Source organism: Ranitomeya imitator, chromosome 2 (assembly GCF_032444005.1).
Source record: "Ranitomeya imitator isolate aRanImi1 chromosome 2, aRanImi1.pri, whole genome shotgun sequence".
Classification (NCBI taxonomy): Eukaryota; Metazoa; Chordata; class Amphibia; order Anura; family Dendrobatidae; genus Ranitomeya; species Ranitomeya imitator.
In genome coordinates, this window is record NC_091283.1 from 691427878 (window position 1) to 691447965 (window position 20088).

Consider the following 20088-nt stretch of genomic DNA (forward strand, 5'->3'; position numbering starts at 1 on the left):
TGACTGACAGGCACCTTCCTACACACAGATGCAAAGAGAGACCAGTCACTGCAGTGGAGCAAACAGGGAGAAGCCACTGGGAACCTACCTGTCCAACCAGCTTCCCTTGCAGCTCTTAAAGTACCGTATTTACTCAAGTATAAGCGAGATTTTCAGCCCATTTTTTGGGGCTGAAAGTCTCGGCTTATACTCGAGTCATACCCGGGGGTCGGCAGGGAATGGGGAGCGGGGCTGTCTAGTTATACTTACCTGCTCCTGGCGCGGTCCCTGCAGTCCCTGCTTCTTCCACCGCTGCATCTTCTTCCTGTATTGAGCGTTCACATGGTACCGCTCATTACAGTAATGAATATGCGGCCCCACCTCCCATAGAGCTTTATATGGAGCATCTATGGGGCCATAATGAACGGTGCAGAGCATTATATATGGCACAGCTTTATATGGAGCATCTATGGGGCCATAATGAACGGTGCAGAGCATTATATGTGGGGCACAGCTTTATATGGAGCATCTATGGGGCCATAATGAACGGTGCAGAGCATTATATATGGCACAGCTTTATATGGAGCATCTATGGGGCCATAATGAACGGTGCAGAGCATTATACAGGTCCTTCTCAAAAAATTAGCATATAGTGTTAAATTTCATTATTTACCATAATGTAATGATTACAATTAAACTTTCATATACGGTATTATAGATTCATTATCCACCAACTGAAATTTGTCAGGTCTTTTATTGTTTTAATACTGATGATTTTGGCATACAACTCCTGATAACCCAAAAAACCTGTCTCAATAAATTAGCATATTTCACCCATCCAATCAAATAAAAGTGTTTTTTAATAAACAAAAAAACCAACAAATAATAATGTTCAGTTATGCACTCAATACTTGGTCGGGAATCCTTTGGCAGAAATGACTGCTTCAATGCGGCGTGGCATGGAGGCAATCAGCCTGTGACACTGCTGAGATGTTATGGAGGCCCAGGATGCTTCAATAGCGGCCTTAAGCTCATCCAGAGTGTTGGGTCTTGCGTCTCTCAACTTTCTCTTCACAATATCCCACAGATTCTCTATGGGGTTCAGGTCAGGAGAGTTGGCAGGCCAATTGAGCACAGTAATACCATGGTCAGTAAACCATTTACCAGTGGTTTTGGCACTGTGAGCAGGTGCCAGGTCGTGCTGAAAAATGAAATCTTCATCTCCATAAAGCATTTCAGCCGATGGAAGCATGAAGTGCTCCAAAATCTCCTGATAGCTAGCTGCATTGACCCTGCCCTTGATGAAACACAGTGGACCAACACCAGCAGCTGACATGGCACCCCACACCATCACTGACTCTGGGTACTTGACACTGGACTTCAGGCATTTTGGCATTTCCTTCTCCCCAGTCTTCCTCCAGACTCTGGCACCTTGATTTCCGAATGACATGCAAAATTTGCTTTCATCAGAAAAAAGTACTTGGGACCACTTAGCAACAGTCCAGTGCTGCTTCTCTGTAGCCCAGGTCAGGCGCCTCTGCCGCTGTTTATGGTTCAAAAGTGGCTTTACCTGGGGAATGCGGCACCTGTAACCCATTTCCTGCACACGCCTGTGCACGGTGGCTCTGGATGTTTCCACACCAGACTCAGTCCACTGCTTCCTCAGGTTCCCCAAGGTCTGGAATCGGTCCTTCTCCACAATCTTCCTCAGGGTCCGGTCTCCTCTTCTCGTTGTACAGCGTTTTCTGCCACATTGTTTCCTTCCAACAGACTTACCATTGAGGTGCCTTGATACAGCACTCTAGGAACAGCCTATTTGTTGAGAAATTTCTTTCTGGGTCTTACCCTCTTGCTTGAGGGTGTCAATGATGGCCTTCTTGACATCTGTCAGGTCGCTAGTCTTACCCATGATGGGGGTTTTGAGTAATGAACCAGGCAGGGAGTTTATAAAAGCCTCAGGTATCTTTTGCATGTGTTTAGAGTTAATTAGTTGATTCAGAAGATTAGGGTAATAGGTCGTTTAGAGAACCTTTTCTTGATATGCTAATTTATTGAGACAGGTTTTTTGGGTTATCAGGAGTTGTATGCCAAAATCATCAGTATTAAAACAATAAAAGACCTGACAAATTTCAGTTGGTGGATAATGAATCTATAATATATGAAAGTTTAATTGTAATCATTACATTATGGTAAATAATGAAATTTAACACTATATGCTAATTTTTTGAGAAGGACCTGTATATGGCACAGCTTTATATGGAGCATCTATGGGGCCATAATGAACGGTGCAGAGCATTATATATGGCACAGCTTTATATGGAGCATCTATGGGGCCATAATGAACGGTGCAGAGCATTATATATGGCACAGCTTTATATGGAGCATCTATGGGGCCATAATGAACGGTGCAGAGCATTATATATGGCACAGCTTTATATGGAGCATCTATGGGGCCATAATGAACGGTGCAGAGCATTATATGTGGCACAGCTTTATATGGAGCATCTATGGGGCCATAATGAACGGTGCAGAGCATTATATATGGCACAGCTTTATATGGAGCATCTATGGGGCCATAATGAACAGTATGGAGCATTATATGTGGCACAGCTTTATATGGAGCATCTATGGGGCCATAATGAACGGTATGGAGCTTCTATTTTTACTTTTGAAATTCACCGGTAGCTGCTGCATTTCCTACCCTAGGCTTATACTCGAGTCAATAAGTTTTCCCAGTTTTTTTGTGGCAAAATTAGGGGGGGTCGGCTTATACTCTAGTATATACGGTACATCTTTCAAACACAGTAGCATTTCAGAGTCAAACATACTTGACTGTAATCATACAGCCAGTGTCCGATACGTGCTGCCCATGGATTGAGCAGCATGTATCCGCTGTCAGGATCCCTTGAAAAACTAGTTCAATAATGAACAAAATATTAGAAATATTTTCCTGTCATTTTACCTAAAATAAGCAAAGACTCCTGGAAAAACTGACCATCCAATTATGACTTACAAGAGAGCTTTTATTGGAAACAAAGAAGTATCACTTTAAAATAAGTCCAAACACTGAAATAGGAGAAGTGGAATGCAAAGCGTTTAGTTACCATGCGATGGTCCAAAACCCCAAAAGGAAGAGGTGAATGGTGGTTGTCTTGGCTGTACAGACTCTTGCTCACCACCTGGATGTGAGCCTGCTGCCTCATCTGCTCTGCCGACTTCACACCGAAGCAGATATGGCTTCTAGAGACAAAAAGGATAGTGAAAGAATTCAATTAAGGATTGGTAGGGTGAATATTATATTCTGGTAGCCGGATACAAAATATTGCGCTCTTTCTTCTGGTATTTTTCCCCCAAACATGCCATCATAACCCCTTTACTTAAAGAAAAAAAAAATCCCTTGACTAGAACTGCACGGCTAACTACAGACCAGTCTATAATCTTCCCTTCATCTCTAAATTCCTGAAATGCCTGGTTCACTCCCGTCTAATCCCAGACCATGCTCTACTTGACCCTCTACAATCTGGTCTTCGTTCTTTACATTCTACTGAAACTGCCCTCACTAAACTCTCTAATGACTTAACAGCAAAATTTAATGGTCCTTACTTAATGCGGATTCTCCTGGAACTCTCTGATGCATTCGACACTGTCGATCACCATGCTCCGCTCTATCGGGTCAACCCGTAGAAGCGCAACAGCACAAAACGGCTGTCGTCACTCACATACTCCATCTCCCATTCTCCCGTTGATGTTTTAACTGTTTGTGTTTCTACAATAAAGCATGGATTTCTAGACTGGTGAGTGCCACCTCTGCTTTTTACATACTTGGACTTTAGTACTGTGTATCCTCTTGGTGAGCACCCCCCCACCATCTCAGGTTACATGCCTACAGCAGTATTAAAATGGAATGTCACCCCAAAAATCGTATATGTCTGGCGCCTCCTAGCTTCATATGATGACGTCCTCTCAACAGGGCAGACAAAGCCGCAGCAGGAAGACAAGAAGAGGACGTCATCGTATGAAGCTAGGAGGCGCCAGACACAGACCGCGACGCCCATCAGACCGGACCGCAGCGGGACCGCCCCTGGGTGAGTATAATCTAACCTATTTTTCTCATCTTTCAGGATACATCAGGGGCTTATCTGCAGCATTACAGAATGCTGTGGATAAGCCCCTGATGCCAGTGGCCTTATCTCATATTCGATTTTTGGGGTGACAGATTTCCTTTAAACACCAAGCTGGCAAACTAGGCTATTGCGGATCACTTTTTTTTTTCCTTTCATTGTGGTAGACTTATGAATCCCCCTCATGCATGCGCTGTGTGCTGTGAGGATTTGTTGGTTTAAGAGTGTAGATCGGAGGGTATGTACAGTGGGGGAAATAAGTATTTACTCCCTTAAAGTTTTTGTAAGTTTGCCCCACTAACAAAGACATGAACAGTCTATAATTTCAAGGGTAGATTAATTTTAACATTGAGAAATAGAATATCAAAAATAAAATCCAGAAAATCACATTTATCTTAATATATACTTACCTTGTAATGTCTTCACATCCTGTTCAGTCTGGATGTGTCTGGATCCCAGAATTCCAAGTGGCGGAAGTTCACCGACCTCCATATTGGGACACCCAAGTGATGGGTGTCTCAATATGGAAACTGCTGGTGGTACCAGTATCTTGCGCTGTACCACCAGCGGAACACCGTTGCACCACACACACTAAACGCCGTACGCAACACACACTGTATACAGCGTACGCAGCCTCTTGCGCGGTACCACCAGCAGAACACCATCGCGAACACACCACCGTCGGGATCAGCCAAATGATTTACTGATCGCCGCCATCTTTGTACAGGAGGAGCACAAGCGCAGTTTTAATGTGACTGCCGCTATCTGTCTGCACAAAGATGGTGGTGGTCTGATTTACAGGGGTGAGAGACAGAGCACAGGGAGGAGACAGCTCAAACAGGACAGCACATGAGGGGAGAACACAGCACAGAAAGGAGAGAGACACCAGACAAGGGGGTAGCACATGGGGTAGACAGGTCAAAGAAGAGAGAACAGATTGGAGAAGTCAGCAAATGGGGAAAGAGAGAGTGTGTAGGTGGGTGAGCACCAGGGCTTTGTCGTCGTGGAGTCGAAGCCTATTTTGGTGGAGTCGGAGTTATGGAAATCGAGGAGTCAGAGTTGGAGGTTTGGCTTACCAACTCCACAGCCCTGGTGAGCACATCGGGGGGGGAGGGGTGATAGAGATTCTCAACGCTGCAAAGCCTGCTCCCATCGTGACACTACTGCCCTCCCAATGAGATAGCATCGGGCCTCCATCTGGTGAATTCTATACATTTATTTGCATTTTGCAAAGAGAAATAAGTATTTGATTCCTCTGGCAAACAAGACTTGGTGGCAAAACCCTTGTTGGCAAGCACAGCAGTCAGACCTTTTTTGTAGTTGATTATGAGGTTTCCGCACAAGTCAGGAGGAATTTTGGTCTACTCGTCTTTGCAGATCATCTCGAAATCATTAAGATTTTGAGGCTTTTGCTTGGCAACTCGGAGCTTCAACTCCCTCCATAAGTTTTCTATGGGATTAAGGTCTGGAGACTGGCTAGGCCACTCCCATGACCTTAATATGCTTCCTTTTGAGCCACTCCTTTGTTGCCTTGGCTGTATGTTTTGGGTCATTGTCTTGCTGAAAGACCCAGCCATGACCCATTTTTAACCCCTTACCGACCTTTGACACCACGTAGCCGTCATGAAAATCGGTGCCAATCCGACCTGTGACGCCTATGTGGCCTCATGGAGAGATCGCGTCCCTGCAGATCGGGTGAAAGGGTTAACTCCAATTTCACCCGATCTGCAGGGACAGGGGGAGCGCTACTTCAGCCCAGGGGGGGTGGCTTCACAAACAGCCAATCAGAGCGATTTGTAATATTTCACATATGAAAACTGGTGAAATATTACAATCCAGCCATGGCCGATGCTGCAATATCATCGGCCATGGTTGGAAACCCCATTCTGCCCCCCCCCCACCCACCACCACCGATCTCCTCCCCAGTCCTCCGTCCTGTGCTCCGCTCCCCTCCGTCGTCCTGTCTGCCTCCCCGTCCTCCTGTCTGCTCCCCCAGTGCTTCTATTCCACCTCCCCGTGCTCCGATCCCCCCGTGCTCCGATCTCCCCCTCCCCCTCATACTTACCGAGCCTCCCGGTGTCCGTCCGTCTTCTCCATGGGCGCCGCCATCTCCCAAAATGGCGGGCGCATGCGCAGTGCGCCGGCAGATTCGTTACAGGTACATTTTGAACACTGTGATAAAACCTATCACAGTGATCAAAATAAAAATATAGTAAATGAACCCCCCTTTATCACCCCCATAGGTAGGAACAATAGTAAAATAAAGAAAAGCATTAAGCTACTTACTGGTAGCGGCATTTTTCGGAGGCCCATGACAGCACTACGAGAGAGGGGATCCGCCCTTCAGGAACAGGAAACCTACAGATACAAAAGGGCGGTACCTCTCCCATGCATCAATTGTATTTCTGAGCCTGAGAGGACTAGCGCGGTTAGTAGCACACAAAAATACATTATATACAGTTTATGTACAATAATAATCCATCATATTGAACTATATACCACACGTGAGATCTATCTATCTCATTATATACATTATAGGAAGTGCAACCCCCACGTGAATAGGGAGGGAACTAAGGGTGCTGTCATGGGCCTCCGAAAAATGCCGCTACCAGAAAGTAGCTTAATGCTTTATTCGGACTCCCATGACAGCACTACGAGAGAATTACAGAGATGTAAACTACCTTAGGGAGGGACTATAGCCTGTGGCACCCTTAACCCGAAGGTGAGATCAGAAGAGAACCCCCAGTCCAACCTATAGTGCTTGAAAAAGGTGGAAGGGGATGACCACGTAGCTGCCTTACATATCTGGTCGATCGAAACTCCAGATCTTTCAGCCCAGGATGTAGCCATGGCCCGGGTGGAATGTGCCCTCAGATTCTGCGGAGCTGGACCTCCACCTGCAGTATAAGCCAGAGAGATAGCCTCCCTAATCCACTTCGCTAGCGTGTACTTTGATACTCTAAGTCCTTTCCTGGGACCTTGGAAGGATAGAAACAACGCATCCTCTCTCTTCCAAGCATCAGTGACTGATATATATTCTAATAGACATCTCCTAACATCTAATGTATGGAGTAACTCCTCTTTGGAATTAGAAGGATTAGGGAGAAATGACGGTAACACTATCTCCTGAGATCTGTGAAAATCTGAGGCCACTTTTGGTTAATAAGCTGGATCTGGTCTGAGGACTACTCTGTCCCTACGAGCAGATGTAATTGCCACCAAAAACGCTGTTTTGAGGGATAGTAATTTAAGTGAGGCTGAATGTAAGGGCTCAAATGGTTCCTTAGTCAAGGCTGAAAGGACTAGATTGAGATCCCAAGGCATTGACCTATTCCTGTGTATAGGTCTGGATCTACTAGCTGCTTTGATAAACCTTGATATCCAGTAGTTACCCGCAATGTTACAAGAAAATAGAGCCCCCAGGGCTGAGACTTGTACTTTTAGAGTACTTGTGGATAGATTTAGCTCTAGCCCCCTCTGCAGGAATTCTAGAATCTGGTTGATTGGTATACCCTCTTCAATATTAAAATTTGAAGAGGCCAGAAACTTCCTCCAAGTTCTAGAGCAGATCTTAGTTGTTATGTTTTTCCTACTCTTCATAAGGGTATCAATTAGATTTGGTGAAAAAGCTCTGCTTTTCAACAATGACCTCTCAAAAACCATGCCGTCAAATGGAGACCCTTCACTTGTGGATGGTTGATCGGACCTTGATGAAGTAAGTCCGGAATGTCCGGCAGTACCCAGGGGTCTTTCACGGACATGGTCCTGAGCCAGGAAAACCAAGCTCTTCTGGGCCAGAACGGAGCGATCAGTATGACTCTCGCTTGATCCTCCCTTATCTTTCTGACCACCAGCGGCAATAGATTGAGCGGAGGGAACGCATATGCCAATCGGAAATCCCATCTGATCAGGAAGGCATCCACTGCCAGTGGATATTCCCTGGAATTTAAGGAACAGAAATTTATCGTCTTTCTGTTGTGCTTGGTGGCAAATAAGTCCACTTCTGGATGACCCCACATGCGGACAATCCGGTTGAAGATTTTTGTGTTCAAAGACCATTCTCCTTGTTTTAAGGTGCTTCGACTTAGAAAGTCTGCTCTTATATTCTCTCTCCCTCTTATGTGAACTGCGGATAAAGATAGAAAATGGTTTTCTGCTGTTTGGAGCAGGCGATCCGCTACTTCCATCAGGGACTTGGAGCGTGTTCCACCCTGGTGATTCACATAGGCCACTGCCACCTGGTTGTCGGAGAGGATTTTGACATGGTGACCCTGTAGATATACGAGGAGTTCTTTAATTGAGAATTCAATTGCCATTAACTCCCTCTGATTGGAAGAGGCTGATGTTTGGGGATCCCATAAACCCTGGACTACTACGTCACCCATGTGTGCCCCCCACCCCGTGGGGCTGGCGTCCGTCGTAATTACCCGAGTCACTTGAGTCACCCAGGGAACTCCTGCTGACAGATTGTCTTCCTTTAGCCACCATCTAAGAGATGCCAGAACCTCTGGACTCAATGTCATCTGACCCTGCAAGGAACCCTGTAAGACTATCATAATTCAGTGCGTCAAACTGTAAAGGTCTGGAGTGGAACTGTGCCCAACGGACGGCGGGAATACAGGAAGTTAGGGAACCTAACAAGGACATAGCCTGTCTAAGAGTCATGGTTGGTTTATTAATTGCTTTTAATACCTGTTGTTGGATATGGAGCAGTTTATCAGGTGGAAGACAGCATTGTTGGGACTCGGAATCTAACAGCAGCCCTAGAAATCTCTGGGTTTTTAGGGGTTGTAATCGGGATTTTTCATAGTTTATGATTATTGCAAGAGAGCTTGGCTGAGTAGATTACACAAGAAGGAAAACACACAGCAAGTCAGCAGGATCTAGGAGCAACATGGCAGATGTGACAACCTACATGGTGAGCTGCAGCATGTGCTACATGTTCACAGATCGACCAGAAGAAGAATTAAATTTCGCCTGTCAGAAGTGTAGACTAGTGGCCCTTTTAGAAGAAAAGGTGCGGGGTCTGGAAGAAAGAATAGCAACCTTGAAACTCATCAAAGAGAATGAAGACTTTCTAGACAGAACAGAAGCATCTCTACTGGTCACAGAAGGTGAAAAAAGTGTCAGAGAACCTCCAAAAGCAGATGAGTGGAAGCATGTGACCAAAAGAAGCAAGAAGACCATGGAGAAATCAACAACCACACAACTGAAGAACCGATATCAAATCTTTGTAGAGGATGAAGATGGCACACCTAAGGATGAAGCAATACCAGCAAGCAAAAAAGAAAAGGGCACACAGCAACAAGTGACAGCAAAAAGTACAGCCAAGAAGCAACGAAGAGTGGTGGTGGTGGGAGACTCACTACTGAGAGGCACAGAAGCAGCCATCTGCAGACCGGACATAACTGCAAGAGAAGTATGCTGCCTTCCAGGTGCGATGATCAAGGATGTGACCGATAGGATACCAAAGCTCTTCAGCTCCAAGGACGTCCACCCATTTCTTCTGATACATGTTGGCACCAATGACACGGCAAGGAAGGACCTACCGACAATCTGCAAGGACTTTGAAGAGTTGGGGAAGAAAGTAAAGGAACTGGATGCACAGGTAGTTTTTTCTTCTATCCTTCCAGTAGACGGGCATGGCACCAGGAGATGGAACAGGATCCTTGATGCAAACAACTGGCTAAGACGATGGTGCAGACAACAAGGATTCGGATTCCTGGACCACGGTGTGAATTACTTGTACGATGGACTCCTCGCCAGAGACGGACTACACCTCAACAAACCTGGGAAACACACATTCGCCAGAAGACTCGCTACACTCATCAGGAGGGCGTTAAACTAGAAGAAGAGGGGACGGGAAGAAAAACATTAGACTTGAACAAAGAAGATCCAGGAAAACATACTCAGAAGGGAGGTAAGAACATTTCTAAAACAATCCACAGCGAGGAGATTGGAACAAAACAAAATCCTCTAAACTGCATGCTTGCAAACGCCAGAAGCCTGACAAACAAGATGGAAGAACTAGAAGCAGAAATATCTACAGGTAACTTTGACATAGTGGGAATAACCGAGACATGGTTAGATGAAAGCTATGACTGGGCAGTTAACTTACAGGGTTACAGTCTGTTTAGAAAGGATCGTAAAAATCGGAGAGGAGGAGGGGTTTGTCTCTGTAAAGTCTTGTCTAAAGTCCACTTTAAGGGAGGATATTAGCGAAGGAAATGAGGATGTCGAGTCCATATGGGTCGAAATTCATGGAGGGAAAAATGGTAACAAAATTCTCATTGGGGTCTGTTACAAACCCCCAAATATAACAGAAACCATGGAAAGTCTACTTCTAAAGCAGATAGATGAAGCTGCAACCCATAATGAGGTCCTGGTTATGGGGGACTTTAACTACCCGGATATTAACTGGGAAACAGAAACCTGTGAAACCCATAAAGGCAACAGGTTTCTGCTAATAACCAAGAAAAATTATCTTTCACAATTGGTGCAGAATCCAACCAGAGGAGCAGCACTTTTAGACCTAATACTATCTAATAGACCTGACAGAATAACAAATCTGCAGGTGGTCGGGCATCTAGGAAATAGCGACCACAATATTGTACAGTTTCACCTGTCTTTCACTAGGGGGACTTGTCAGGGAGTCACAAAAACACTGAACTTTAGGAAGGCAAAGTTTGACCAGCTTAGAGATGCCCTTAATCTGGTAGACTGGGACAATATCCTCAGAACTAATAATACAGATAATAAATGGGAAATGTTTAAGAACATCCTAAATAGGCAGTGTAAGCGGTTTATACCTTGTGGGAATAAAAGGACTAGAAATAGGAAAAACCCAATGTGGCTAAACAAAGAAGTAAGACAGGCAATTAACAGTAAAAAGAAAGCATTTGCACTACTAAAGCAGGATGGCACCATTGAAGCTCTAAAAAACTATAGGGAGAAAAATACTTTATCTAAAAAACTAATTAAAGCTGCCAAAAAGGAAACAGAGAAGCACATTGCTAAGGAGAGTAAAACTAATCCCAAACTGTTCTTCAACTATATCAATAGTAAAAGAATAAAAACTGAAAATGTAGGCCCCTTAAAAAATAGTGAGGAAAGAATGGTTGTAGATGACGAGGAAAAAGCTAACATATTAAACACCTTCTTCTCCACGGTATTCACGGTGGAAAATGAAATGCTAGGTGAAATCCCAAGAAACACTGAAAACCCTATATTAAGGGTCACCAATCTAACCCAAGAAGAGGTGCGAAACCGGCTAAATAAGATTAAAATAGATAAATCTCCGGGTCCGGATGGCATACACCCACGAGTACTAAGAGAACTAAGTAATGTAATAGATAAACCATTATTTCTTATTTTTAGGGACTCTATAGCGACAGGGTCTGTTCCGCAGGATTGGCGCATAGCAAATGTGGTGCCAATATTCAAAAAGGGCTCTAAAAGTGAACCTGGAAATTATAGGCCAGTAAGTCTAACCTCTATTGTTGGTAAAATATTTGAAGGGTTTCTGAGGGATGTTATTCTGGATTATCTCAATGAGAATAACTGTTTAACTCCATATCAGCATGGGTTTATGAGAAATCGCTCCTGTCAAACCAATCTAATCAGTTTTTATGAAGAGGTAAGCTATAGGCTGGACCACGGTGAGTCATTGGACGTGGTATATCTCGATTTTTCCAAAGCGTTTGATACCGTGCCGCACAAGAGGTTGGTACACAAAATGAGAATGCTTGGTCTGGGGGAAAATGTGTGTAAATGGGTTAGTAACTGGCTTAGTGATAGAAAGCAGAGGGTGGTTAGAAATGGTATAGTCTCTAACTGGGTCGCTGTGACCAGTGGGGTACCGCAGGGGTCAGTATTGGGACCTGTTCTCTTCAACATATTCATTAATGATCTGGTAGAAGGTTTACACAGTAAAATATCGATATTTGCAGATGATACGAAACTATGTAAAGCAGTTAATACAAGAGAAGATAGTATTCTGCTACAGATGGATCTGGATAAGTTGGAAACTTGGGCTGAAAGGTGGCAGATGAGGTTTAACAATGATAAATGTAAGGTTATACACATGGGAAGAAGGAATCAATGTCACCATTACACACTGAATGGGAAACCACTGGGTAAATCTGACAGGGAGAAGGACTTGGGGATCCTAGTTAATGATAAACTTACCTGGAGCAGCCAGTGCCAGGCAGCAGCTGCCAAGGCAAACAGGATCATGGGGTGCATTAAAAGAGGTCTGGATACACATGATGAGAGCATTATACTGCCTCTGTACAAATCCCTAGTTAGACCGCACATGGAGTACTGTGTCCAGTTTTGGGCACCGGTGCTCAGGAAGGATATAATGGAACTAGAGAGAGTACAAAGAAGGGCAACAAAATTAATAAAGGGGATGGGAGAACTACAATACCCAGATAGATTAGCGAAATTAGGATTATTTAGTCTAGAAAAAAGACGACTGAGGGGCGATCTAATAACCATGTATAAGTATATAAGGGGACAATACAAATATCTCGCTGAGGATCTGTTTATACCAAGGAAGGTGACGGGCACAAGGGGGCATTCTTTGCGTCTGGAGGAGAGAAGGTTTTTCCACCAACATAGAAGAGGATTCTTTACTGTTAGGGCAGTGAGAATCTGGAATTGCTTGCCTGAGGAGGTGGTGATGGCGAACTCAGTCGAGGGGTTCAAGAGAGGCCTGGATGTCTTCCTGGAGCAGAACAATATTGTATCATACAATTAGGTTCTGTAGAAGGACGTAGATCTGGGGATTTATTATGATGGAATATAGGCTGAACTGGATGGACAAATGTCTTTTTTCGGCCTTACTAACTATGTTACTATGTTACTATGATCCAGACCAGATGTTCTAGTTTAGACATAACTGTTTTTACCTGAGCAAGGCAATGGTCTGCTGAGTTTCCAACTATCAGGAAATCATCCAGATAAGGGATTATGAGGATATCAGATTCACGTAAGTGCGCCATGACCTCCGCAACAACTTTAGTGAATACTCGGGGGGGACGTTGAGAGGCCGAAGGGAAGGGCTCTAAATTGAAAATGTCGAACAATACCCCCCATAGACACCGCCACACGTAGAAACCTCTGAAAGTTTTCATGGATAGGAACATGATAATACGCATCTTTTAAGTCCACAACTACCATGAAGCAGTGTTTTAACAACATTTTAATTGCAGAGCTGATTGACTCCATTTTAAATGTGGCCTTAACCAGGTATTAATTAAGGGATTTAAGGTTAATAGTAGTCCTAAATGACCTGTCTGGTTTTTGAATCAGAAATAGAGGAGAGTTGAATCCACTCCCTCTTTCTGACTCTGGGACCTCAATCAGCACGTTTTTAAAAGGCATAAACTCACAACTTCTGCCTCTAAAGCCGTCTGTTCAATAGTGGAGGAACGTAAGGGGGTTAGCATAAATTTATCCCGAGGCCAGTGAATAAATTCTAATTTCAGACCTTCTGAAATAATACCTCGGACCCAGTCACTATTTGAGATGTTAGTCCATGCGGAAGAGAAGGCTGACAATCTCCCTCCCACAGGGATTGCTAGTCATTGGTCCGGTTTCTTACGTTCTTTTGAGGAACGGCGGAACATGTAACCCGTACCTCTCCTGCGTCTATCCTCCCATCTAAAATTCTCTCTAGAGGGCGAGGATGCGCGCTTCCTTCCGCGACCAAATCTCCTCCTGTTGAATGGACGCCGATAAAAAGCTGATGACAAACTAGGGAATTTCTTCTTGTCATCTCCAGCCTTTTCAAGCAGCTCATCCAAGGTTGGCCCAAAGAGATATTCCCCTTTGCATGGGATAGCGCATAATGTGGACCTTGATTGAATGTCACCCGACCAACAATTCAACCACAGGGCTCTACGAGCCGCGTTGGAGAGTCCTGCTGCTCTGGCCGCCATTCTGACCGAATCAACCGACGCGTCCGACAGGAAAGCCGCAGCATCTTGAATCACCGGAAGCGCACTTAGAATAGAACTTCGGGAAGCGCCTTCTTTAAGCTGGGATTCCAACTGTTCCAGCCAAACCATTAGGGATCTGGCTGTACAAGTCGCAGCCACTGCCGGTCTCAAGGATCCGACTGCCATCTCCCAAGTACCTTTAAGGAAGGTATCCGCCTTCCTGTCAAGAGGGTCTTTAAGGGATCCCATGTCCTCGAAAGGTAATGCGGCTCTCTTTGATGCCTTTGCCACCGCGGCATCTAATTTAGGGGCCTTGTCCCAGGTATCCAGTCGTATCCTCAAAGGGATATCTGCGTTTTAAAGCTGGTGGTAATGAGCCTTTCTTCTCCGGTTTCTTCCATTCCCGGAGAATCAGGTCTTGAATATTATCATTCACCGGGAAGGATCTACGCTTGTGTTCCAAGCCACTGAACATTAGCTGCTGACGGGAAAGCTGAGTCTTAGGTTCTTCTAGGCCCATCGTACCTCTGACCGACTTAACTAATTTATCCACCCGGTCCAGAGGCAGACAGAATCGGCCAGATTCCTCTTCTGATGACGAGGAAGAGAGATTTGAGCCATAAGAACCTTCGTCCTTATCTTCCTCTGACGAATCAGAGATCACCGAGGCTCTCTGTTTTGAACTTCCCGCCTGGGACATAGACCGCAGGGATTCCCTTACTTCCGTACGGATCATCTCACGCAGATTAGCCGTAGAAGTAGATTCTTCCGCTACCTAGGGGAGGACAATAAGGGTGATACCATCTATCTAGCCTGATGTCACTCAACCCCTCCACTCCTGTAGACCTCACCGTCTGTTGTATATAGGAGGCGCATAATTTATTAGTATAAGAATCTGGTAACGGGACTTCACACAGGGCACACTCCTTATGTTTCGACTTTGCACTTTTCTTCCCCTAGAATGACAAAGTATAAGGGGCCCGCGTCACTGAGTGAGCATTCACGTAGATCACTTACCAGTGTACGCCAAAAAAGGTACCGGAACACGAGGGGTTCTTTGCCAGTCGATGCTCTAGATCCCTGCTTGGACGAGCTTTTACGGCTGGACTGGTCACTCCTGGCATGCTCCTTCTCCGTGGGCTTTTGTCACACCTCCTCCGGCAGCTGAAGCTGCCGCTCACCATCACTCTCCATGATGTAGATGTGACCAAAGGCAGAGCTCTAAATCCGGCTCCTGCTTAAATCCCCCTCAGATCCGGTCAGCAGGCTGCCTGGCGCCACTCTCATTGGTTCCTGCTGATGAGGCTACAGCTGGGGGGTCAGCGCAGTGTGTGAGGAGTCTGGCGTTCAGGATCGATGGGCGCCGCCATCTTGGATGAACTGCGCATGCGCAGTCACCCAGTGACCCGGAAGCGCCTGCTGACTCCGCCCCCTCGACGTCACTGCACCCGGAAACGCTCCAGCTAACGCTGAGAGCGATGCAGGATGCTGAAGAGCACGCAGCAGCGCTCCGGATAGCGTTCCCCTCCTGGCACCGCTACTTCACCACCGCGCTGCACCACCACATGGACCGAAGGAGCGCTATACTTACCGGCGCCGGCGCTGAAAGAGATCAGGAATCCTCTGGACTCTGCTCCCTGCTGTCTACGTCACTGACGTGCAGTCCAGCCAGGACCACCGTGACGTCTTCCAGGGGCTTCCGCACCGGCCGAGGTAGGAGACCCCCCCGCTACCTGATTCGACCGGCCGGCCTGGGATCTATTCCTACGAGATTCATCTGTAGGATCCTGTCCCTTCAGGAACAGGAAACCAACTGATGCATGGGAGAGGTACCGCCCTTTTGTATCTGTAGGTTTCCTGTTCCTGAAGGGCGGATCCCCTCTCTCGTAGTGCTGTCATGGGAGTCCGAATAAATATATAATTTTTTTATCCACTAGGGTTAGGGTTAGAACTAGGGTTATTTAGAATTAGGCTATGTGCACACGGTGCGGATTTGGCCGCGGATCCGCAGCGGATTGGCCGCGGCGGATTCGTAGCAGTTTTCCATCAGGTTTACAGTACCATGTAAACCTATGGAAAACCAAATCCGCTGTGCACATGATGCGGAAAATACCGTGTGGAAACGCTGAGTTGTATTTTCCGCAGCATGTCAATTCTTCGTGCGGATTCCGCAGCGCTTTACACCTGTTCCTCAATAGGAATCCGCAGGTGAAATCCGCACAAAAAACACTGGAAATCCGCAGTAAATCCGCAGGTAAACCGCAGTGCCTTTTACCTGCGGATTTTTCAAAAATGGTGCGGAAAAATATCACACGAATCCGCAACGTGGGCACATAGCCTTAGGGTTAGGGCTGGAATTAGGGCTAGGGTTGGAAATAGGGTTAAGATTAGGCTTGTGGTTAGGGTTATGGTTAGGGGTGTGTTGGGGTTAGGGTTGTGGTTAGGGTTGGGATTAGGGTTACGGGTGTGTTGGGGTTAGGGTTGTGGTTAGGGTTGTGATTAGGGTTATGGCTACAGTTGGGATTAGGGTTAGGGGTGTGTTGGGGTTAGTGTTGGAGTTAGAAATGAGGGGTTTCCACTGTTTAGGCACATCAGGGGTCTCCAAACGCAACATGGCACCACTATTGATTCCAGCCAATCTTTCGTTCAAAAAGTCAAATGGTGCTCCCTCCCTTGCGAGCCCTGACGTGCGCCCAAACAGTGGTTTATCCCCACATATGGGGTACCAGCATACTCAGGACAATCTGGGCAACAACTATTGGTGTCCAATTTCTCCTGTTACCCTTGCGAAAATAAAAAATTGCTTGCTAAAACAATTTTTGAGGAAAGAAAATTTTTTTTTTTTATTTTCACGGCTCTGCGTTGTAAACTTCTGTGAAGCACTTGGGGGTTCAAAGTGCTCACCACATATATAGAAAAGTTCCTAGGGGGGTCTAATTTCCAAAATGGCGTCACTTGTGGGGGGTTTCTTCTGTTTAGGCACATCAGGGGCTCTGCAACCGCAACGTGACGCCCGCAGACCATTAAATCAAAGTCTGCATTTCAAAACGTCACTACTTCCCTTCTGAGCCCCGACGTGTGCCCAAACAGTGTTTTACCCCTACATATGGGGTACCAGCATACTCAGGACAATCTGGGCAGCTAGTATTGGGGTCCAATTTCTCCTGTTACCCTTGTGAAAATAAAAAATTGCAGGCTAAAAAATAATTTGAGGAAAGAAAAATGATTTTTTATTTTCCCGGCTCTGCGTTATAAACTTCTGTGAAGCACTTGGAGGTTTAAAGTGGTCGCCGTGCATCTAGATTAGTTCCATGGGAGGTCTAGTTTCCAAAATGGGGTCACATGTGGGGGAGCTCCAATGTTTAGGCACACAGGGGCTCTCCAAACGCGACATGGTGTCCGCTAACGATTGAAGCTAATTTTTCACTCAAAAAGTCCAATGGCGCTCCTTCCCTTCCGAGCCTTGCCGTGTGCTCAAACAGTGGTTTGTGACCACATATGAGGTTTCAGTGTACTCAGGAGAAATTGCCCAACACATTTTAGGATCCATTTTATCCTGTTGCCCATATGAAAATGAAAAAAATTGAGGATTAAAGAAATTTGTGAAAAAAAAAAGTACTTTTTCATTTTTACGGATCAATTTGTGAAGCATCTGGGGGTTCAAAGTGCTCACTATGCATGTAGATAAGCCCCGTGGGGGGTCTAGTTTCCAAAATGGGGTCACTTGTGGGGGAGCTCCAATGTTTAGGCACTCCGGGGCTCTCCAAACGCGACATGGTGTCCGCTAAAGATTGGAGCCAATTTTTCATTGAAAAAGTCAAATGCGCCTTTTCTCCGGTCTTTACCCGCTATCCGCTGCGCTATGTCTAGGGAATTATGACACATTGCTGATGACACCCTGAATAATTATCTATCATTCTTTTGTCTGATGAAGGTCAGTGTAATGACCGAAATGTCACATTTTTCTGGAGTATATATGTTCTTCATTAAAAAATATTTCTGAACAAGCATTGAAATTTTCGAGTGCCGGAACAATTTTTGGAGTATTTAATAGGGGAGTGGTAACCCCTTTTTCGAGCACCACCTTTAACGAGGAGTGACGTGTCATCGTATCTATGAATGGGTTAATGTCCTGGAGGAGGAAAGGAGATTGTCACTCAGGATTTTACGGTACATGTCTCCATCCATTCTCCCATTGACGCGGTGAAGTAGTCTTGTGCAGAGAAACACCCGCAAAGCATAATGTTTCCACCTCGATGCTTGACAGTGGGGACGGTGTTCTTTGGGTCACAGGCAGCATTTCTTTTCCTCCAAACACGGCGAGTTTAGTTAATGTCAAAGATCTCACTTTTTGTCTCATCTAACCACAGCACCTTCTCCCAATCACTCACAGAATCACCCAGGTGTTCATTGGCAAACTTCAAACGGGCCTGCATGTGCCTTCTTGAGCAGGGGCACCTTGTGGGCACTGCAGGATTTTAAACCTTTACGGAGTAATGTGTTACCAATGGTTTTCTTCATGACTGTGGCCCCAGGTGCCTTGAGGTCATTATCAAGTCCCCCCCCCCCCAATTAATTTTAGGCTGATCTCTCACCTTTCTCATGATCAATGATACCCCACGAGGTGAGGTTTTGCATGGTGCCCCTTGATCCATGTCGATTGACAGTCATTTTGCTGTTCTGTCATTTGCTTACTATTGCAGCAAGAGTTGTCTCCTTCTCACCCAGCATCTTACTCATGGTTTTAATCATAAAAGGGTTGAAGCACCAAAATCGAAAGCTCTTTCACCAGCATCAAGGTACAAAATTATTAGTACTGCAGCCTCTACTTTCAAATAGAGAGAGGTGCAAAGAAAGGAAACAAAAAGAGTTTCACTATAATGTAAATGAAAAGAAAGTCAGCACTCAACCTTGGCGCACCAAAAGTTCGTTGTCCGTCATGTCTCTCTATATGGAATTACTACACCTGCTGCTAGCACTTCTTTGCCATTTGTCCAATATAATGAAAATCAAAAAAGAACTGACTTTCTTCAAAAAGAAGGGGGAGTGCTGACTTTCTTTTAGTTTACATTACTTATGGGTTTGCAGCCCATTCCAGCTCTGTGCAGGTCTATGGTCTTGTCCCTGACATCCTTATGAAGCTCTTTGGTCTTGCCCATGTTGTAGTGGTTAGAGTCTGACTGATTGAGTCTGTGTACAGGAGTCTTTTTTATAAAGGTGACGACTATATAAGACACCTGTCTTTAATGCAGGTAAGGTGTTGATTAGGAGCGTCTAACTGGTCTGTAGGAGCCAGAACTCTTACTAGTTGGTAGGGGATCAAATACTTATATCTCACTGCAAACTGCAAATACATTTATACAATGTGATTTTCTGGATTTTATTTTTGATATTCTATCTCTCAATGTTAAAATTAACCTATCCTTAAAATTATAGACTGTTCATGTCTGTTAGTGGGCAAACTTACAAAATCAGCAAGGTATCAAATACTTATCTCCCCCACTGTACATACCCTCGGCCAGTGGGCGAAGCCTCGCTCTCCATACAATTGTATGAAGTAAGGCTGCGGTCTCTGGTCAGCCATGCTCACGGGCCGTTGGCATTACTGGTCGGGGAGCGGCCTTGGCTCAATACAAGTGAATAGAGGGAGGCCACGCCTACTGGCCGGGAGTATGTATAACTCATACATACCCTCCGTTCCCAGTCTGTAACCTGTTAATCCCAGCAGCACAAGGTGCGTATGCTGGGGGGATTCATGCGTCTGCAGTCACACAGACCCATTAACCCAGAGGACTGAAAGGAGTAGAAACACCAATGTGACCCACACAGATGCCAAGATTGGGACTCTGAATGAACCAGTGGACATAAAGCACATTCATTCTCTATGGGACTGCCAGAAATACAGTGTAGCTCCATTCCAATTGGGTTGATCAGAACCTGTTCTTGGGATTGGTGGGGTTCAAACTGCAAAATATTATCTAGGTTTTAGATAAGTCATACATTTAATGTTGGAGTACCCCTATAAATGAACATGAGCTGGTGAG

The 20088-nt window shown here is 45.4% G+C and overlaps 1 protein-coding gene across 3 annotated transcripts in view; it reads right to left on the reverse strand.

Moving 5' to 3' along the window:
• The window catches only part of POLR3A (RNA polymerase III subunit A), a 567405-nt gene that overhangs the window by 539859 nt on the left and 7458 nt on the right, over nucleotides 1-20088 (reverse strand). For all 3 annotated transcript variants that reach the window (XM_069753076.1, XM_069753078.1, XM_069753077.1), the window contains exon 2: nucleotides 3084-3219. In XM_069753076.1, the coding sequence (XP_069609177.1) occupies nucleotides 3084-3219 (136 nt within the window). The remainder of the gene's footprint in view (nucleotides 1-3083; nucleotides 3220-20088) is intronic.